The following is a 23,079-nucleotide window of genomic DNA, read 5'->3' as shown; positions in this document are numbered from 1 at the left end:
GACTGTTAGATGTCAGCTGTTCCGCTACACTTCAAGCATCCTCAGTATTTTTCCTTTCTCTTTTTTTACAGCAACATTTCAATCACTCTTAGAAGAGAAACATCTTTTCTAAGGTGGGGACAATTTCTCAAAGCTGCTCTTCTGGAGAGTATAAATGTCTCCTGCAGTGCTTTTTTTCACCTAAGCTCCGCTGATGCATTGATTCTGTTCATCACCTTTCTAAGCTACTGTTCATGTGAAAAAAAAAAAAAAAAAGTTTTGGCAATAACAGCAGTTCCAGAAATCGCATTTGAGATGCCTACTCTGTCAGCTACATCTCCACAACTCATCAATGCCAGCGTGCATGTCCCTGCTACCTGTACATCAACTTTCAGACAGCACACATTTTGATGGCATGTCTAAACCTCCCTAAAGTGGTTTAAAAGGAAAGCGCTGACGCATCCGCCCTCGCTGCAGAACAGCAGCGCCAAACGCAGTATCGGCACAAAAGGAAACAGATATAATCCTCCAGCATCTCTACCAGCCATGTACAAGGAAGGGTCAAATGAGGAGCAACGGCAGGGAAAAAATCAAATAGAAAAATCTGTAATATCTGCCAATGCTGACTTTTAACGGGCTCGGCTGGGCTGGCGAGTGCAGCAGCGACAGCAGGATGAAGCCAGGCACGCTAATCTGATTAACAGGTGATTAAAGGACACGGATTGAGAAAGGAAGGGGGTAAAGGGTTAATGAACACCACACTCCCAAGAGCGGAAGAGAGGACACTGTCTGCCTTGATGATGAAACAAGTGTAGTTTTGACAGATCTGGGTCTGCTGTGCTTAACCTCTCCTGCAAGGAGATTTTGAGTTGATTTGCTCTGTCAGAAGAATCCTCCCCTGCTGCTGAGCGCTCCCCCTACACGGGACGATTCCGCCAGCGGCAGCGCACGGAAACCACTCGGAAATCACTTGCTGTAAACTTGTGTGCATCTTCCGTGCTTTATGGCTTTCCAAGAGTTGCCCTATAAACGCACACAAGTTGGGAAGTGAGGCCACACAAACAGAGGTGAAATAAGGACCGTGTGACGCATCTCTTCCCAGCGATCCGAGACTCAGGCATCCAGCCTAAGGCATTGATCCAACCTCCCACCGCAGGAGTTAAACTTCAGCAGGGTGAATCACTCCAAGTGCCCAACTCTTTCTTCTCATTATAAAGGACACACATTCCCCTCCAGGATTTTCCATCAAGAGGAGAACTTTCAACCAAGAAGCCCAGAGCTGCAGCAGCATCAGCGGCAGCATCACATGGCCACAACCAGGTCCATCCGAGGGGGCACCACTCCTGCACGTACAAGATGGAGACAGGTGGGGCAGAAGAGACTTGAATAAGCTGAGCAACAATAACATTCAGGAGTCAATCTCTTCTCTCTCAGCCAAAGAGAGGTCAAGGTTTTGAGAAGAGAAGTGAAGCTGGATGTGGCCAACAGCCGGTGCTCAGCGAAGAGGAGAAACGTGCAGTGCTGCTGCTCCAGAGCTCACTCCCACCCTTGGGCAAAGCTGGGGATGATGTTTAGAGCCAGAGGCAGTCGCTCTAAATGTAATAGCTCTCAGTGGATTTTTCACATATTAATTAATGCAGGCACTTGTTGAGCAAGTGCAGTTTTAGCAGCCAAGTGCCCACAAACACTGTGAAGAAGTATCTCCTTCAGTGTTTTCAAATGCCCCTGTGCTCCCTTCGGTATGTAAGGGCCCAAGAAAAAGCAACTCTCCATTCACTGGCTCTGTACCTCTTCTGATTTTGCAGCTTTCCCTCATCCTCCTCTGTTATCCAGGCTCCAGGTGCCCTCTCCACCAAACACTTCCCCATGCAGGAGCCCTTTTGTACCCTCCATTACCTCCACTGTCCTTCTCTGAACCATTTCCAACTCTAAGTCATGATTTTTGAGACTGAGGTCCAGGAGTCACACAGCGTAGTTCAGGGTGTGGGCAGCCACAGCAATGTCCTCACCTTTACTCTCAGCTTCTTTCCTGCTAAATCCCCATGGTTTTTTTTGCCTTTTCAATTCCTGCTGACACAGAGATGATGTTTTCAGAAGCTGCCCACAATGAGCCACTGTAACTCCAATCCCAACTCCTGACGCAGAGGACAGAGTTTCATAAAGAAAAGGACAGACATCAGCAGAGAAATCAGTGGGGCACATATGACCCTACATCAAACGCGGGTCAATCATAACAATAGTTCTACATTTAAAGTCCCGAATGCCTCTGAAGAAATGCCAACAGAGAAATCTGCACGTGTGTTTACTTCTGAGAGCCACAGACCCTTCCAGGTGATTACCGAGAGCATTTCTACAACAGGCTTTTCATGCTCTTCAGCTGACATTATCAGATATTCTTTACAATCTGTTCTATTTACATGATACACATTTGCCAAGAGCTAAATGCTTTCAATGAGAATAACCTACTACACGCTGCTCATTTACAATAAAGTTCTCCTCTTCCTTTTACAGTAATGCTTTCCAGTAATGAAAGCAGCTGGTTCCAAAATGCCCCACGACTCACTCTTAACTGGAACTGAAATATGGAAATCCAGGAAAAAAAAAAATCTCATTTGCACTTCTTGAGATGTGCTCTTAAGCCAGAAAAAGTCAGCAGAAGCAACATCATTCCCTCAGTGCAATGCCCGGAGATCTTCAGCCTCGGGCCAGGTCTCCTGCAGCTATAAAAAAATATTGCTCTTCTCCTTCCATAAACCGACATGAATTTACACCAGCAGGATAAGTACAACTGAACACAAGCTCTACCAGATATAACTATTCATTTACCTACAGTTCACATAACGTACCTGAGGTGTGTATATCTGCTTGAAGAGCACGTACTGAGCACCACTTCAAACGCTGCTATAAAACAAGAAGTTTTATGAATACTTGTTGTTTAGTTAATCATCGATTTATTTCTGAAACCTGCATACTGGAAGTCAGATCAACTTTAGGAGAAAAAGGACGAGAGATGATTTTGTGAGAAGATAAAAAAGAGGTTTATTGTATATTACCATTATAGGTCCTCGTTCAGATGTTTCAATGTCTAAAGAAATTTAAAGCTCTGTATTTTCTTCCCTCCTCCATAGCGATGATTGCCTTTAGATATATACACCAGTTACAGTAATATAACCGAAAATGATGACATGCCATAGGTATTTTATTATGCATTCAGTTTTTTAGCACTTGGATTTTAACCGCATCACAGAAGCCTGGTCAGTAAAGCTGAGAGAACTTCTGCAAAGATAGCAAAACCGACAATTTCCCATTTCATATCACATTTTCAAAAGCACTCAACATATCTCTCTCTTAAACATCACAGGTCTTCTAAATTCGATACCAATAAACACATTTTTCCCTTTATAAGTGTCACAGAAAGAGCCAAGCAAATCCATTAAACACGCAGACTGCTACACCATGAATGAGGTGTTCCTCGGACCAAATGAAATCAAAGCAGCCCAGGCACGTGTGTCCCCAGGATGCTCAGTTTTTAGGTGGATAGTTTGCAGTTTATTGTTCAAAAGATGCTGGGAAGAGGGGAGGAGAGGAGCGATTCGGTGTCTAAGTATCCCTCGCAAAAAAAATGAAAATACAGTTGCTGTAAATGTTTTTAAAGACAGCAGAGATTTTAGAAACAAGAGGCACTTTCCAGCTGAAATAGAAGCAGAGTAGACAGCCAAGTTCCCTGGCCTGATGTGTAAATCTCTACCAAGAAGAGCAGCTTTTGGAGGCATGGAAGGCATGAATGAGACAGGGACACCTGCTCCATCTTCTACCCCATCAAAAGCATCTCCCTCCCAGAGGTGTTGGGGTCTTGCCCACACAGTTCACACCAGGACATTCCTTACCTTCCTCCAGGGCATGCCATGCGGCTCCTGTGCCTCTCGGGCACTGCTGGGGGTCCTGCTGGAGGCCACCCGCAGCAGCCACACTGCCCTCCGTGGGGACACCAGGTCGTTAAATCAGCCACACACCAGAACAACAAAACCTGCTCCACAAAGAGACTTCAAAATATGCTAAACCCACATCTGCTTCCGGTCCCCCACCTTCCCTGGGCAGACAAAAAATGACACTTTGCTCACCAGAAATTCTCCTCCATGAGCTTCTGCTTATACTGGGGACCTGAGTCAATGCTGGATGAAGCTTTAGTTACTGTTAAGCTTATATGTTAGGAGAAAAATAAAACTAATGGCAGTTTCAGCTGAGGAGGTAACCACCCTGTTGCTGTTCTTGAATGTTCTCGTATCATACAAACAGTAATCCCTGAACAACTGTTTTCTCCTGTAATATAATCTAAATAGACAACGTAACTCTTGTAAAAATGAGACAAAAGACACGACAAGACACTCTTTCGTGTATTTGACAAAAGGAGCAGATGATGTAAATGAACAGTTTTGAAAGGCTTTTAAAATGGTTCACTTGGCTGATTTTTGACTGTCAGCAAAAATTACCATTAAGATGTTTTGCTTAAAAAGGTCTGGATGCTGTTCCTGCAGCTTGTACAAATCTGAGTAACTGAGACCTCTGAGGCAGTAATCAGACAGGTTTGTTTTCTTAGTAGTTTTTAAGTCTTCTGTATTTTGAAGCACCTGCTCCATGGCTTTAGAAGCACGTGGAGATGCATCATCACACAAGATGGGGGCCTTGCATGCAGACACGGGGGTTCAGCAAACCCTTGGCCAAGAGGTCAAGCCCAAGTAAAGCAGATAAGGTCAGTCAGAGAGGTTATACATAGAATTATGGAATGGTTTGAGTTGGAACGGACCTTCAAGATCATCTAGTTCCCACCCCACTGCCACAGGCAGGGACACCTTCCACATGCTCGTTATCAAAGCAAAGCAGTGCGGAAGCAATGTCACTGCTCTGACAGGCTGGTGTGGGATGAACAGGCAGGCGAAGAGCAAGGCTGGCCAGGAAGCAGAGCCAGTGACCTATCACCATGGCATGTCAACAGCCCCAAGGCTGGGCAGCAGGAACGCAAGAAAAGTACTGGGGATGTGATGAGATTGGACTACAAATGTGGTTGCAGCCCTCTGGTAACATAGGTAGCAAGAGCTGCGAAGGAGGTTGGGATGGACAATGTGGCTGGTCAACCTTTTGTGTGCTCTGGCAAAATCTCTTTGTCTCTGGGTGCCATGGCCACGCACTGTCCCTCACTCGTGGCTTAGGGTATGGTTGCAGGAAGTCTTTGGTGGGAGCAGAAGGGGTTGGGGGCTGTCAGGATAGCTCAGTGCAGGAGCTGGCTGGAAGATCAGAAAACCCTGCTTTTTTTTTTTTTTTTTCCCCAGCTCTGGGTTTTCCAAATTGTGTTGAATGGAGACATCTGTGCTGGCCTAATATTAAAGCAGGAGAGAGAGGAGCCCCTGGGGCAGGCAGTGTGTGTCATCTCCTGTGAACTCACCACCACCCAGTACCCGCTGGAGATGCCATTGGAGCAAGCACAGAAAAGGCTAAAACGAAGCTTGCCAAAATCCGAGTTCACCAGCATGGATGGGATACTATGGGATCTGGAGCTGGATGAGCAGAAACCAAAGCTACAGGAATTTTTTTTTTTTTTTTTACATTGACAGCCAAAGCCCAGGCTCCTGATCCAGGAAAATCCAATAAGGAATATGAGCTTTTTGCAGACCCACACCAAGTTTCAAGTACAAATGGCCAAAGCTAAGGTTTTCATCTAATAGAAAACAGATGTAAATCTGGACGTTTATACAGTTTAAAACCCCAAAATTCCAGGAAGGAGAAAGGAAACATTTCACTTCTGGATGGAAACTTTCTTTGTGTTTGTTTATAATTCTACAGCTGCCAACCCAATCAAATCAGACCCAACAGAGGGGCAGCAGCGGAACCTCAGGTGTGGTTTTGGATTTACTATCCTGGAGCTCATGGCTGCTTGGAAGGGACTGAGAAGAGGGAGATGCATCCTGCCATCACAGAGGATCCAAGGAAAATCATAGAGGGATGTTTCAACCCGGGGATGTGGACCAATTCTCTCCATCCAGAGCTCCAGGGACAAACCAGGCAGGCACAGGAGCATACAGAGTGTCTGGGGTTAACACAGACACATCTGTGCTATGGGACCCCGCAAGCAAAAGGAGAATATCAGCAGTTACCTTCCTTTGGCGGGTGGATCAACATCTTTGGATGGAAAAGACCATATAGTAAGGAGTTTCTTTACCATTCACAATGTCTTTGCCAGCAATGTTAATGCTAGCTCTTCTTAAACATCAAAGGCTACAGCACCTACCCACAGTCCTGGCTTGTCATTTAATATCCAGCTTAGATCCTTCATTTGGAAAGCAAACAACACACATCCTCAGAAGCAATTACAAGAACACTGATATGCCCTTAGCACAATCGATACTCGAATGACGCCAAAGCAACACGTAAGATAAAAGAGGTGCTGAAGCAGGCTGCTGAGCTGAAGAGGTCAGCAATGAGACTATTTATTACCACACCTTCTCCTGCAAAGTGGTACCCACCTGCCATCGTTTGGAAGACGTGCAGGACAGGGATGTGCAAAATGCCGGGCAAGGACCTGAAGCATTTACGAGCCGATGTACCAGGAGCATCACAGTACCTGGCCAGGAGCAAGGAACCTGGGAGGTGCCTCTCAACCTGGTGTCCTGGCCGCTGGCACCCCGGGGAATGAGGAACACCAAGGATCGTCCCTCCTAAAGTAAGCACTTTGCAGGCCAATGTGGAAAAGACTTTGTCATCTATTGCTTTGGGTGTTGGTACCGCCTTATGTCTTGGAAAAGCAGAGCTGTCGACTTAGACCTCCTATTTTACATATTAAGTTAGATATATTTAGTCCGAATGTGAATTTATATCTAATTGTGTCTCTCAATTTAACTCTGTTGCTTTGACAGAATGACATACCTTCTACAAAAATAAACTGGGGTTCTTTGTGCCTGAGGCAGATCTAGACAGTTATCTCCTCTATGGGATCACAGATGAATTCTTCATTACAAGCTGCAGTATTTGCAGCAGTTTCCGCAGCGTTAGGAAATTCAGATTCTCTTTCTCTTTTCAGTCCTAGCACTGAACTTCAAGGCACAGATCTGATGTTAAGGAACTGCAGTCAGCACAAATCCTTTATTTCTTAATAAAGTAAAACACAAAAGAAAGGGTGATCTTGGCTTGACTGATGCCACTTCATTTGCATATGCCCACTAGCAGTCCTTTGGTTAATTAATACATATTTTGTGTCTGTAGATGAATATGAAATAATGGGTTTGCTATCGAAGCATCAGGTATAAATTTATTCAACAAATCAAACAGATTAGTTTACTTCCCAGTGTCTTTGGCCAGTATTTTCTGTGCAAATAAGGCACAATAACTCTCTAGAAGGTGGTGACACATGACAAAATCCAAGAAGGATGCACTTGTATTTTAAAGCTAGATGAGTTAATTAGCTCATCAAAGGGAAGGACTGTTTAGGGGAAGGATGAGAAACAACATCTTCTTTCAGTGAAAAATTTTAATTTCGAAATATTAACCCTTATGGCTCAAGTTCAGCTCTGGAGGCCTCAGTTCAGAAAGGCACTTAAGAAGCACTTCCATTTAAGCAGGCGCAGTAGTGCCACAGAAATTAAGACAACTGCCCAGGTGCTTGAAAGTTAAGTGCTCTGCTGGATCACAGCCTGGGTAGTGAAAGGTGGAATTTCATTCTATTCTCTGATCTGCCTCATCAGCTTCTTGTACTGGGTGCTTCTAACCAGCTCAGGGAGAGACTGGATGCTGAAATCATTGCTAAGATCCTGAGCACAGAAAAAAACCTAATGTATACTTTAGTTCCATGGTATCTAATACCTCAGTGGCCAAGTTTTTAGGCAAAGCCAAGGAAATTTTGGTCAACCACCTGGACTTGTTCACAATTTAAGGACGGGATTTGGCTGGCAGCTTCATACCAGCGCGAGGAGGCTGCCGAGGAGGCAGCCCGCGGTGTGGAGGTCAGGCTGCGACATTCTCCCTTGCCCCGGGACTCCTGGGAAAACCCTGAAGTCAAGGAAATGAATGAAAACTGCACGCGGTGTTACCGGGGTTAACCCCCTTTTGTGCATGACGGCAGCGGTGCATCCCAGCGATTGGATCAGCTATGAGGCAATGGTCCTGCTACGAATAATAAATGCACCACGGGGAAGCCACAAGGTTGACTGCTGTGACAGTATTCCCTTTGCAGGGAGCTCCGGCTGTGGATGCTGTTCAAAACGAGTCTCACAGAGCACCACTTCTGCAGTCTCCATCGAGCATCACAAGGACACACTAGACTGAAGGATAAACGCACTGGGAAACATAAATCATGTCTAGTTACTTCCAATGTTATTCTCAATGATGCACAGGGCAAGTCTCAAGTGGTGTCACATCAAGGGACACACGTTCAGCGCCAGGCTCTTCTAGACACGAAAGGAAAGAGGAGATTTTCCAGGATGGCTGAAGGAGATAAATGATGAGTTCCTACTGAATTTTGCTGGGAGTTTTCTCTTCCTTGTCACTCTGAAGCCGCCACTCAAGTCTTCTGGTACTGAAAGAGCTGTGGAAGAAGCGAGCCAACTCATTTGAGAAGAAGACTGAACAAGCCAATACTTGTTATCACTGCCATTAATACTGGCTGAGTCCAAAGACACCAACAACTTTTCTGAACACGAGATAATGCAATTCTTACCCCAAACAAACTTCATGTATGTTAAAACAAGCTTAAACACACAGGATTTTGTTCAGATGAAAGTAAGCCATGAGCTGGACACAGCACAATCTGTAAGGGGTAGAGATCTTCCAGGGCCTTCTGCAAAGCTTCAGAGAAGGGCATGATTGTGTACCAAATGTTAACATCCTTACTAAATGTTTTACATCTCCTTTGTACTCACTGCATGCTGGAGCTTGTGACAGCACAACGGCAAATCACGCCCAGTAACATCGAAAAGCAAAAGGTCAGGAGGCAGGTGACTGGCATACAAACACGCCAGACTGAATTTCTTGGAGGAATGGGTGCCCATAACACGGCACAATCCATCAAACCTGGTCATAAGCTCACATAAAGAAAGTGCAATAAAGCAATCCCAAAGAGAAGGATACCAGTCACAAAAGGATTTTGACGTTCAAAGGGAACCCAGGAGGTGATGCAGGTGCATCCAGCAAAACTGGGATGCTTGAAGGGCATGTGCTGGAGACAGGATAGAAAGACCTCCCTTAATTCGGGAGTGATGCTGGCCTCACTACAGGGCTGGGACAATATTTGGTCATGAATACTACTACTGTTAGCATAATTTTCTGCTAGCTCGGTAGAGCCGGGATGGACGTACGTGGGGAAACGCAGATGGTCTCTGTTTCCTGCCATCAGCTGTCAGGCTGTCAGCTGCCTTTTAACTGCATTCCATATCGGTGAGGAGTTCAGATGAAAAAGCTTGAACAGTTCCCAGAGCCAAGGCTGCGATGGCAGCAGCAGCTCTTGGAAAATAGTGTTTTCGTTTGTAAAGATGAACAGGTTTGACTTGAAAGTCCTTGAGAGAAGATGACTGCAAAGTGTCAGAGAGTCACTGAACACACTAAAAGCTGGTTGGGCATTTTTAACTACAAGCTTTTTGGTTGAAAATCACAGGAGTGTAACGGCATTGATTACATTTTCACCAGGAAGGATCCTCAAGCCTAAGAGAAATCTGTAGTCAATGAAGAGTGTCTTATCCTTGAAATAACCCAACACTCAGTGACTACGAGAGAGGACCGCTCCGAGGTCTGGGCTGCTGCCCTGCCTGAGTCACCGGAGGCCAGTGAGTGATAAAATCAACTTTGTGGCTCGATGAGGTAGGGAAGAGATCTGTGTGTCCCACAGCCCCAGCAAGAGCATCACAAGTTAGTCTTCTCATAAGAAAGGACAGAGGAAAAGACAAAAAAAGAATCTTGCCTTTGCAGTCACGATGAACAGGGAGCTTTCTGGAAGCTTTACGAATATAATGGGATGAAAAAACCCTCATTTCTCATCTCAGTTTATTATGAGCCTCATTTATTGGTGCATAATTTCACGTCAAATTTTCTCTTGGCATTTCCCAAGCGTGCTTTTCGTAAGAAGTCGAAGTTCGGTTTGGCTTGGAGTTGGGCTTTAAGAAGACACAAGCCTGGTTTTTGTTTTATAGGGTAATTTATATCCCAGACACCATAGGCACATGCACAGAGTAAATCTGCTGCCTCTCACCTTGTTTAGTGATGAGTGAAAGGAGAAAGCAAATTTCAGAGAATTATTGTTTCAGACACCCAGAAATACTTCAAAGGACAGTTGTCCTCCAGGGAGCGATGCTATAAAACCAGCTTTCATGGGCCTTAACTTTGCTACATCTCAGCAATTCCTGACCAAATTTCAGCCCCAGGTGCTCGGAGAGCCAGGACCGCTCCAGCTCATGCATCATCCCCATGTTAATGACTGCTCAGTGCTGGAAATGTGACCATGGCCCAGGCAATGGGGGATGGGAAGGGATGTCCCAGGGCTGCTTCCACTCAGCAGGGCCCAGAGGGCTAATAAAGAAGCAAGCCAATGTGCCTTGCAGTACAGAGGGGAATATGTTGGTTGAAACGATGTGGGAATTCTTCTTCAGCTGCTCATACCTATCACTGCTGTTTAAGAGGACTTGAGTAATTTCTTTCCCTGCAAGAACACGGAAGGTGAGAGCCAAAGCGTGCCTGTGCCAAGCCTGCTGCCATCACCCATGCCAACTCCTTCGCCTCCCAGACACACCAGCCTATGGTGAACATCAGCACAACAAACCTCTGGCCCACACAGTCCTTAAAATCCCTGATGTACCCCAAAGATGTAACCTGGATCCCATATTTCAGTGTGCTGTGACACCCCTGCCCAGCCAGCCAAGAAACGTCTCCTGCTACGGGAAAGTCTTTTGAGCCTTCCCCACAACAGCAAGGGCCAGCTGGCTGAGACGCGTAGGGTGGCACCTCAGGTATCTCTGGGGTTGGAGATGAAAGCAAACTGTTGCCTGAGCATCAAGCCAGGGCTGCCAAGATAACCTGAATCTGCCTAGCAAACATCTTCACCAGAGCCCAGAATGACACAGACGTCAGAGCAGACCACACGTTGGCAGCAGGTGCTACGTATCTGCTGTGTTTTATCTCAACAACCACAATATAAACCACCGATGGTAAGGCACACCGAGCCCCTGCCCCAACCCCACACCTAGTGGGGTTCAGGCTTTTCCACATAAAATATTGAGGGAACGTGGCCAGGAACGATGCACCCCTGAGCAACACGCAGGAAAGGGGGGAAATTCAGACACTCAGGGTGCCTCCTTTGCCACAGCTTTCTCCACACAGGATGGAGAGCTGGTAAAGCAGGAGAAGTTAAAGGGCTTGTGGGATGGTTGTCATGCCCAAGGATCACAGCGTGTGATAGAAAAAAAAAAAAATAAATAAATCAGCCCGTCTTGGGGATACTGGAGATGTCTGATGCCCATAGCCTGGACGTGGGCAGGGAGGGGTGTGAGCACTCTGCTTGAGGAGCCTCTGGAGCAACCTCACCGGACAACGGTGGTGTGGTCCAAATCCAATAGCAGTGGAAATTCAGATTTCCACAAAATTCAGTGGAAAGAGCAACATGGGAACAGCTCTGTTCAGCAGGAGGAACTGAGTTAGACCAAGGATGAGCGCTGCAGAACCTCCTGCAGGATTTAGGCTCCATCTTCCAAAATCCATCAGTGAAAAGCACAAATAAACCCAACTTTGCTAAGCCTCTACGAACCTGCTTGGCCACTCACCCTTCCTCTCTGCAGCCCTTTAGCTTTGGAAATGCTGTGGCTGCTCTCCACATTTGGCCATCTTCAGCCAGGCCCCAAGCCCAGCGTGACCAGCGTGGACTCCGACTACAGTCCAGCATATTAAACCAACATCTGGCAGATCCTGAACCCCCGCTTGCCAGAGGCACTGATCCTGGGAAAGACCAGTAAACAGCTGACACCTGCCAGAGTTTCAAGAGCAGATACAGCATGGCTGAGTCCTCCTCCATACACCGGCCAATCTCAACCGCAACACACGGCCCGTTGCGCGCCAAGAGTTATCATCTTCCCCAGCAAAGATGATCAGTGTCTTCCCGGCATAAAAATCAACTTGTCAGTAAAAACACTAGAACCCAGTGGGGTGAAAATAACGGTGCCTTCCCCCGCCTCTACCTGTCCCCATCTGTCAGCAGGTAACGGGCAGGGATGACAAATCATTTTCCATCAGGAGGAAGCAGAGAGATGGGAGCTGCGCGGCTGCCCGCCTGCCATCTCCCTGCCCGAGGAGGGACGGCTATAAACCGCCCTGGCACTGCGGCGCTGACAGCAGAGCCGCTCTCCGGCTCCGACGCAGAGGTTATAGCCTGTTCAGAAAATAATCAAAATACGACTCCATTTCCATGGAGGCGGTTGCAATGAAAAGCATTTCACCAGTTTGGAAAACTACACCGGAGCTTCTTATAAAGCATCTTCAAGCACCTCCAGTAAATACTGAGCTGACAAGTAAAATGCCAAACATAGGATCTGAATTCATACTTGTGCTAGTTCCTGCTCTTAAAATAAACGTAGGCAGTGATTGGATACTGTTCAGTGGTGGAAATATTTCTTCCAACCACACAACAATCACTCCGAAAAGCAAAATCAACTTCTCTAACAGGGATACGGGTACAAATAAGCAGACTGTGGCTGTACACAAAGGTAATGTATTACTGGTGGATCGCTGTTCCTAAAGCTGTATTTCTAAGACCTTTTCCAAGGTCAGTCCTACTCTGCCTCTTGTTTTGTTCCAAGTTAACTTGATTTTTATCTGGAAACAGCCTTAAGCCCCAATTTCTAAGTGGATTTTGTTGCCTGAGTTTATATTGTTGGTAGGTTTGGGGGGATTGAGGGGGGTGTTGGTGTTTTTTGTGGTTTTTTTATGTTTCCTAAACTGCAGGAACCTCGGGGGTCTTGGCCATAGGCAGCTCTGTGACCACCAGCAGCAAACCCACTGCAGCTATGGCCACTCCACACTACAGGGAGGCCTTCAGTGCCTAGAGACAGAGGAGGGAGATGTGATCCATCCCCACACTTCTTCGTCTTGTAGATCAGGCTGGGACAACTGTAACTACAACATCTGCTAAATAAAGTTTACCCCGGGCTTTGGTGGTTCCCCCTTTACTTCTACCAAGGTTTAGCCTCCAACTTTTCAAACCAGCTCTTGCTCTAACTCCAAAATTTCTGTCCCTGATAGGTGAGCCCAGTTTCATCCTCTTCCCCTCCTGCCAACAGCCCCACTCGAGCATCCCCCCACTGCTGGCACTGACTTCTGCATCATCTGCATCTCACCAACTTTGTGAAGGTTGCAGTTCCTCAGTATAAATTCTCAGAAATGTCAAAAGAGTGGATATATGAACAGTACATACTCCCCAGATAAGCAACTGATATGTGGTAATTTTACCCCAAAGCCTTCAACTAATCAAAGGTGTGTTCTCTCTTTCCTTGCAACCAGAAACGTGTCAGCTGCTGCACCGACACCTCCTGCAACCAACCACGAAACAAAGCTTGGGAGATACCTCGCAGCAAACCCTATCTGTGCTCTGCAGAGTCCTTCCCTCAGGAGTTTGGGCTGATTTGTCCCCACACTTCCCAAAAAAACTCCTTCCGCTGCCGCAGGTGTAATTTCCTGACTAATTCAGCCTCAACAAAGCTCAGCGCAGACAGGGAAAAAAAAACGTGCAAATCACGAGAAACTTGATTCAACCCTAACTACCGCATCTCAGCGAACCCTCACAAGCCTAATAAAGCCTTATGAATAAATTACATGCTTTTCAGCTTCCTATTTTTCAAAGTGATCGAAAACGTAACAACACATCATCGCAGCCCTCCCGCGCCGCGTCCCGCAAGCCCCGGCGCGCGGGCATCGCACGGCGCCCGCCGACGCCAGCGGACGTGACCGTCGCCGGCGGAACGCTGTAATTCACACCCAGGAGCTGATGGACAGGGTGGTTAAAAAGCGATTTCAGGTGCTGCCTACCGTCAGCTATCACTGCCTGCACCCGGGCTTTAATATATTAATCAGAAGAACCGAGGGAAAGAGAGAGATATTTGCAGACGATCAAACAACGTTTCGAATGACAGCAGCAACACACGCTGCGGAGTCAAAACGCGACACCTGGTATGAGACGTCCGTGCATTTGGTTGACGTTATAAAAATAAATGCCACCCTAACCAGGGATATTTCTACATTTTGATGACAGGCACTATTTAGATATTAGGTTCATGCAAGTAGAAACCTAGCCAAATATCTGTCCGACAATGGTATTTATGTGCTCCCCATTCTGCTCGTGTCTATCACTCTCCATTTTAGACACGTGCACACTGTGATATAGAGACATAGGGCACCGCACCGGAGCCTGTATTCCCAGCTGAGCTGGGGAAGCAAGCACACTGATGTTTTAGCATATATTTGTTGCAAAAAGAGAGGAAAAAAAAAACAGAAACATCTTTCTTATGACTCAGCCCAGTCCTGACATCCTTCATCTGCTCCCACCCAGCACGCCATGGGGGGATTTCTGTCTCCCATAGGGCTGGATACAGTTGTCTCAGACCAGACAAAGCCACGGATGCTGAAAGCACCGCTTGCTCTAAACACCCTCACTGTATTCTTAACAAAAAGATATACCTATAATTTTATGGAAAATGTATGCAGGAAGAGAAAGATTTCATTTTCTGAATGCAGAAACAGTCGAGCTCCCTTGTGGAATCTAAATATACCTATTTGATGGCTTTCTTTTTTTTTTTTTTTTTGCCTGACCCTCTCAACATTTCAGCATATGAATAATCGTACTCATATAAACAAAATGGGCTCCTTCATGGATGAAACGCACACGAGAGATTTGTACCATTAAAATGCTATTTAATCTATTTTAAGGGTTTCTGAAAGACTGAAGGGTACACAGGCATGGTACCCTCTGGGAGAGGATCAATGTCAGTGCCAGTGCAATGAGGTTACTTATGTGCCTAAGAGGCTGCAGGATGAGAGCCTGATTATTAAAGAAATCCCCACTAACAACAACACGCTCAATCCCTCGTTGTACCCATTTGGTTTCCAAAGCTCCATGTTCTCAGCCCTTACAGCTATGCACGTGGATGCAACTCCGTCGGCTCCGTGCACACAACTGCTGGCTCGGTGGCACCAGAAATCTGTCCTGTTGAAGGTAGACGACAAATTTGGGAAAAAAACATCTGGGATCCTAAGAGGACAAGCTGTGCTTTCCCTCTGGAAATAGTTTCAAAAGATCCAAACGAAACTTCTGAAAATTTAACATTTATAGTAAAACGTAGCTGGAGTCAGTCATTAAACTTCAAAGGGATCCCTGAATTGTGCTTTTCTTAATGAATTCAATAATCGATTCTTACTACACAAATAAGGTGTGGGGATGGATCAGCTAATAGGCATTCTCAGTTAATTGCTTTCTTCAAGTGACAATTTGTACAAATGATATCATCAAAGGAGTAATATCCTTATTGATTAAATTAATCTCTAAAAGACAACTCAAATTTAAGTTTAATTAGCAGTGCATGACAGAAGCAGAAAACACTCTGAAAACAACCTTGTAACCCATCCCAGACTTTGAAATCATGGCAACAATCATGCAATAGACTTTTGTGTCTTTATTCAAATAGATGCGCGCAATTTTATGGAGCATCTTTAGTGAATGTCTGTGAGTAACCACAGAAACCCACAAAACCTTCCCTGCAGAGAAAAAGCGAGAGACGCAGCAAAAGCACTCTTCTTGCTTAGTCACATGGTCACTAACAGCCAGGGCCACAAGTGGTTTTAAAATAATATCAAAATTTTCAACAGAAGGAGCAGAGATGGTCAGAGAAGCCTCTGTGCCAGAATTCACACGTGGAGCTGGTGGGGATCCACAGCAGCATCAACACTTTCAAGTCATGGAAACTGGACATCAGGTTTATAAAATGAGAGCAGAAACTTCTTCAGTACAGCAAAGGGTTAAAGGAGTTGGCTCAAAGCTTGTTCCAAGAGGGCAATTATTCTTCCTGGGGCCAAGTGCAGGAGCTGGGCTCAGGACAGGGCCGGGCTGTGGCCCACAGCACCCACGTGCTCCCCAGGATGAGCGGCTGGAGCTCGGAGCAATATCTGCTCTGCCTAATTCCTACAGCAAGACCGAGACCGGGCATGAGACGTCTTCCCTGGTGGCATCTGGTCACCAGCCGGGCATGAGGATGAGGTTTCCACAAGCAGTTTGCTGTGGGGAGTTATTAACGCAGGAACAGATCCACTGTTTGGTCCTTGTGGCTGTCAACACAGTAAGAAAGATCTGGTGCCATTATAATTTGACTGGAAGGCACACTTGAGGGGGGGAAGCGGTAGAAAAAAAAGCGCGTTGAAAACCTCTCCGTTGAAATATTAACCTAAACTGCTCTGCTTAGCAAACGCTTCTCCGCTCTCTGCCAAGAAAAGGGGAATTAGGCTCAATTCTGCCTCGGGAAGCGAAGCAGTGGACACCAGGGACAAGAGGAGCGAACGAGCTCAACCTTCTGGAGACGCTCCAGTGCGATAAAAGAAAATACACCACCACAGAGAACAGCGTGTTCCCCTCGTCAGGGCCAGAGCCACCCCGCGAGCAGAACAGCAGTTTGCCTGGGGCAGCAACACGCTTAATGGCTTTATTATTATTATTATCTGAGCAATCTGAGGACGCTTCCCAGCACGTATGGGAGAGCAGCGAGCCCAGAGCCACCTCGTCCAGCAACTGAGAGAAACACATGGCCCGTTATTTCCACACACACAGGTACAGTGCAGCTTATTTTAGAATAGGTGAAGCATATCAATAAAACGAGACTCTTCTACAGCGTATGGCCCTGGCCCTTCTAGGTGAGGACAGCCCAACCTTCTCAATTACTTGTTTCATTTTGTTATTCGGATTACTTGCATTTAATTTTACCGTAATATACTTGGCTTGTGCTTTTGCCTGAAACACTATAATTTTTCCATGTCCTTCTCATAGCTTCAATGGGTTTATTTTTTCATTATTGTTCTTTAAGCCTTTTTGGTAATGCAAGAATATAATGTTTAAAAAATGCCACATGATTCTCAGAAAGATGATGGAATATGCACCAGCATCAAAAGGAAAAGAAATACTTCCTGTATTTGTTTGCATCCAGGAATCACTGACACAAACAAGGAACCACCGAAAGACTTTTCTGACTACCGTCGGCCACTTACCAGGCAAAACGGCAAAACACCCACAAAAAGCCTATTCATTTTCTATTCGAATTGATCCTTTAAAATGATTTCATTAATGAAGAGTCCTACACGGGCAGTACTGTGATTTGGTTGCTGCAGAGCCCAGCCATGGCAGTGGACAAGCACATGAGGATGGGCTGGCAACCTTCAGGACTATCAGAAACAGGTACATTCATCTGAGCCCTGACGTCTGCGTGGATCCGTAACGAGACTCTGTTTCCCTACACATCCATTAACCAGCTTTGGAGAAACTATTTAGAACTGAAATCTTACTACGAAGTGGAACTCACACACCCAGCAATCGCAGACCCACCATCTCCAGGACTGCTCTTCATAGGAGATACCTGACCTGCATACACAATGGCTAACGTGTATGAAATGGGACTGATGTGCCATGAGCTCTGGGTCACTAAATAAGACACGTGCACACAGACTGATTTTTGGAGTTCAGGATTCTTTGAAAATCTATTTTCCACAGTCTTACATGGTGGATTTCAAAACCACTAATATTTTAAAAGCCTTGATCAGAACACACAGCGTCTGAGTGGGCTAACAGCAGGGAAACGTATGTATTGGAAATGGAAGCCTGGAAAAGTCTCTTGGGGAAGACAGGGAGTATTTTTTTTTCCAAAAGGATGTTTAGTAGATAGCCTCTTTAAAATGTTCAGCATGTGAAAAAGAAGAGTACTCTCATCACATGTCCCTGAGACATCCATCTTATTTTTCCAGTTAAGGAGCCAGTCTTCCATGAAATCCCCCAAAAACCTAGCAGATGGGTTGAATTACTAATTGTGAGAAGATGAGTTCCACAATGATATTATTAAAAATCCCATAAACACACAAATAAGGATAGCCACAAGAGAAGCTTGGTTTAGAGCGGCATCTCTCTAGACCAAAGAAGTGAGCTGCATGATGATGTGCAATAATTACTTCACATGGAGAAGAGCTATGTGGCATATTTAAAGCCTTTCATTTCTATTCCCTTGTTTAAGTGAGATTATTGCTCCCCGTAGCCAATAACAATAGATTTCTTAAGTTTCTTCTGATTTGCCAGCAAAGCAAATATCCTCTGGTAAATCTATGAACTGAACAATGATTTTTCATTTTCACAGCACAGTCAATTCAATTTTCCAGTTATAAGTCTCAAGCCTCTCCCTATCAGCTTGTTAACGTACAAGTGCTGTACTCTAAAACACGCCTGGAAGAACCTCCGTAGATTCTGCCATCCCAAGCTGCTTCTGAACATTGAATTCATTGCTTATGAATCACTTCCCTGTGTGTAAACACTTGAATCACTAAGCCACATCTAATATAGTACATAGTAATCAAGTGATGTTGTCACAGTGGATTCTGGTACGACGAATGCCTGCGTGGATGCACTGAGGCAGCTCTAAACCCATGGCTGTTAGTGTTTCATTTTAAAAAGCAAGTTTATGAACTTATTTTATTTGTAGAACATTTTCAGGCTTTGGGTCTTCTTGAGATGCTCACGTGAGTCCCACCAACCTCCCTGTTCACATGACAAAAACAGCACTATATTTTTTTCTCATATTTAAAGTATCTCTAACTTACTGTAACAATGTGACAACATGACCAGCATCCAATGAGCATCCAAGAAAGAAAAAATTACACTCACCCCTAAAAACAAGTCATTTTCCTCCTTAAACTTGAATTAAAATGCTATAAACCAGAACAATGCTCAGTTCCCCTGAGGCATTCTAATAACTGTTTACGCTAACTTGTTAAAAGTGTTGCTTTGAGTTCCTTAAATACTGTTAGGTGCCATATTTCTTACAAATGTGTCACGAACCTTGATGCCGAGCTCTATGTTCTCCCCTCCGTACACATCCATCCCGGGATCGAGAAGCCCGATCTCTCCAAAGAATTTCCTGTGCACAACGAAGGAGCAGCCGATCATCGCTGGTGTCCTGTACAAAAAGAAAACAAACAGAAATGCATGATTATTGACATTTTCCAGTTTTTAATGGACTGAGAACTAATTTCTGCAAAGTTATCTTGGAGACTTTGCAGCAATGAGTCAGCTCTGTACCTTTGAAGACATTATTTTACCACTGCAATGAAATTGTTCAAACTTTAAGTTCATTTCGCTGTGTAGACTGGAGACAGCATTCTCCTAGGATTAAATTACTGAAAAACTTTCAGGTCTTCGCTCTGTTGTAAACACCTTGGTGTGTCTCTGGGCAAGGGCACAAATTCTTGGGGTTCTCATTCCCTATTTGTGAAGGAAATATAATAATGGCATTTTCTTTCTTTTACCTTCTTCTAGAACATCCAGTAACAGAGCTGACTTCAGGACAGACACTAGTTTTTATCGTGCTTTGTGAAATGAGGTTTCCAATTGGGATCTTTCTTAAATATCGCAAAGGAGTCGTTACCAAGCAGCGACAACAGGATAAATCACAAACTTGCAAAAGCAAATTCTTTAAAAGCTCAAGACAACTGCCTGCAGAAACATCTGCTGTGTCATCTGCCCAGTTCCACCAACATCCGCAGGGCTCAAGGTCAGAGATCAAGTTGTCACGTTGACCCAGTGAAACCTCGTGCCCTGGAGCTAACAGTGCTGCTCGGCTCCACCTCTGCAAGAGCAGCCGAGCACAGAGCCTGGTCAGGGAGAAATGAGAGCAGTACCAACAATACTGACATCAACAGAAGCGCAGAAAGACTGAGGAAAAACTCAGTGTCAGGGGTTAATTTCGAACAGCTATGCAATTTCAAGGATGTAATAGATGGTTGTGTTTACTACCGACCCTGGCTGCCATGTGCACGTGCACCGTCCCTCCTCTGTTACCATGCGAAACCTGGACCAGATCTCCATCTGATACAGCTTCCCCGAGATGAGGATGCTGCTCGGATTCACGCAAGCTGAGATCACATTTGGGTGTATTTTTGGAGTGGTTAAACACTTGTGACCCTCTCTGTAAAATTACATTTTGCCACAGAGCGTGGCACTGAACAAAACCGTATCGTTATGCCCTTGCTGCTTGGGGATATACTGATCTGTTGCAGTTACGGTATGTGAAAAGTTTACCCCCTGGGATATTTTCTGTACTAAAATAGAAATACAGAAACCGTTCTCCCCTTTAACTTACTTTCATTTGAATCCATGCTGTAAAGGATGGATTCAAAAAAAAAAAGGATCCACTTAGAGGGATCAGCAGGGAAGAGATAATGAATTTTACAGCTAAGCTGTCCCAAGCTACTGCCAGAATCTGCTCTTATGGAGAGCTACAGGATCCCTCTTTTCCACCCTGAGCTCAAAGCTTCGAGCAGGGGGAAGCTCCATCACGCAGGACGTGATGACTGTCACCTCTGCAGCTGCTCGCCTGGGCCTAGGGGCACTTGCGTTGTGCTGCCTGGGGAAGACTTGCAGGGCATAGCACCAATGGTAGCCCATGTATCTGGAAATCTCACACCACTTAGAAATTCCCACTCTCCAGAGGGAACCTGGTCTTGAGGTAGAAATGGAGCAACGGGATCACATATTCTAACGGTAGCCTCAAAATCCTGGCTCAATGCACATTTTATGGCTTGTCCATGCTGTGGAGCACGTTCAAGGCTGAACTAACCAGTTATGACTTGCAGAGGAGGAACACATGCTCAAATACACCCAGACATGGCTTACAGGTAGCAAGGATCAGGCCCACACTCAACCTCTCCATCCACACATCTGCCAGAGGAGCATCTGGGGTCCCCAACGGACCCAATGCAGCTGCAGGTCTCAGTAACCCACTGACCTTACAGCTTGGCTCCGTTGAAAGCCGGCCAAATTCATCTTTGTGAAACCCTTGAGCTCCTTGGAGGAAGAGTTCTAGCCACTTAAGTATTATTATTTACAGACATTTTAACACTTTTAATAGACTGGTAGAACAGCTGACTGCTGCTGTCATATTAAGTTAGGTAGAACTGGAATCCATCAGAGAGTTTTTTCAATAGATTTATTCCCTGACAGCCAGCTCAGCCTTCCTTCCAATAAGCAGGAAAATGTTTCATGGTTTGCTGCCACTCTAGTACTTAAGATTTCAATTCTACTGCTTTATTTGTAGCAATTTAACTGCCATTAGCAGAAACAATTCTTTCTGAAATGATAACCACGTTAGAGATGCCAAATCTAATAGCTCCATTATCCTAGATTACCTCCTGGAATTAAATAGAAGGGTAAGTTGCTCTGGTTTTACAGGGAGCATGAACAACCCAGTTCACCTCCTCCGTGGGGAACAGGTGTTGAGGAGCACAGGAACCTTTGACTTCTCCAGTCAAAACCTGTTAGGTCTGCTAAAGGTGCGCAGAGATCAGTTAAATCCAGAAAAAAATCCAGATGAAAGTTTCAGACAAATGAAACTGGATTTCTGATCCAATAATTTGGATCACTGGAACTCGCCAAAACAAGGTTTTCTGAACTGGAAGCCACTCAACAGTCATGCATGGGAGCTATACCTCAAGAAAGCTTTTTTCATCATTATTCTGCAACATGACTTCAATTTTTCGACCACCGAGTCACCGATCCTTTCCAAAACGCTCCTGGAAACAGCCTGATTGGGATTTTGTAACTTTCACCTTCAAATTTTCCTCTTCATTTTGCTGCACATTCTGTTTTCAGCACATGATCCCGCCAAGCACACAAAGCCGCGCTCCCGAGCGGATCTGAGCTCCCTCCAGCAATACAAATTAAGTGCTACATTCTTCTCGGTAACAATGCCTCCATATTAAACAAATGAGGAATCAAGCGGCGCTCAACAATTTAAATAAAAACACCATTTGATTTTGTAGTAAATCCTTCAAAAAGGTGGACGTTTACAACAATAGATAGCCCATCCACAATGAAATAATGGCCTGCAGACAAAGAGCTGATAAAGCCTCTTGTTCCTCTGCCCCTTAATTAAAAGCATTAACACAGTTTGTTTTTAAAAATCACACAGCTCAGCTCAGCTAAATGCATTTTTATTTGTCCCGATAGCTATTCTGTCTTTAATGAGAAAGGAAAAGCAGAATTTGGCGGAAAAGGATGAACAGAGATGTTTAGCAGAATTATTGGGTTGGTATCCAGAAATCCACAGCGTCAGTTCCTCACTGTTACTTCAGCCAGCTCCTCTATATGGTAAGTGATGAAAGGTCAAGAAGAGCAACTTTTATGAAATATCCTCAGCATGAATCTCTAAATAAAGATGAAGAAGATACAGGGAAAAACGTTTATCCGAGTCTATTAAGTTACTTTAATGGTCTTCTTTCCTTTAGTGCACAGTTACCATCTAATGATTAAAAAGTCTCAAGTAGATTGCTTCTTCAATTCAAGGAAATTAATTTTCCTACACAATTGGATTTTGCTTCCAATTTTATACTGAAGCGCAAGTTATAAAATATGTAGAAAAAATATATTAAAAAAATAATTAGCGGTCATACCGCCGTGCGCAGGAAGGCTGAGAATATACTTTAAGAACTGCTGGGGTGTCCAGTTTCCATTAAACTGTTGTTGCTTTTAATAAACTTCCAACATGGAATTGCTTCACCTTCAACAACACATTCCCACGGCTTTAGGAGACACAGCACCACATTCAGCACAGCTGGGATGGTCCTTCACCTGCACAGAGAGGTGGTATCTGTCCCTCTCCCAAACTTGTCATTTCCAATTTAACGTACCAAACTCAAATATCTCATTTTTCACTTTGACGTTTCAGACTTGTCCACAACACACACAATTTCCCACCTCTGCTGCCCGTCTGCACCTCTGCGTTTCACCTGGGGGTCACCAGCAGGAGCCAGCACCTCAGCAGGAAACACTGGAGACTCCGAGCTTTA

General features: G+C 45.1%; 1 protein-coding gene across 1 annotated transcript in view; it reads right to left on the bottom strand.

The window, feature by feature from the left end:
* GALNT17 (polypeptide N-acetylgalactosaminyltransferase 17) overlaps window positions 1-23,079 on the bottom strand; it is a 215,058-nt gene that overhangs the window by 58,557 nt on the left and 133,422 nt on the right. The window contains exon 6 of the mRNA XM_086624575.1: window positions 19,076-19,193. Coding sequence (XP_086480701.1) covers window positions 19,076-19,193 — 118 coding nt within the window. The remainder of the gene's footprint in view (window positions 1-19,075; window positions 19,194-23,079) is intronic.

The sequence above is a fragment of the Tauraco erythrolophus genome, chromosome 21, assembly GCF_009769465.1.
Source record: "Tauraco erythrolophus isolate bTauEry1 chromosome 21, bTauEry1.pri, whole genome shotgun sequence".
NCBI lineage: Eukaryota > Metazoa > Chordata > Aves > Musophagiformes > Musophagidae > Tauraco > Tauraco erythrolophus.
Note: the sequence above shows the minus strand (reverse complement) of the source record. Positions and strands in the feature narration are given on the sequence as shown.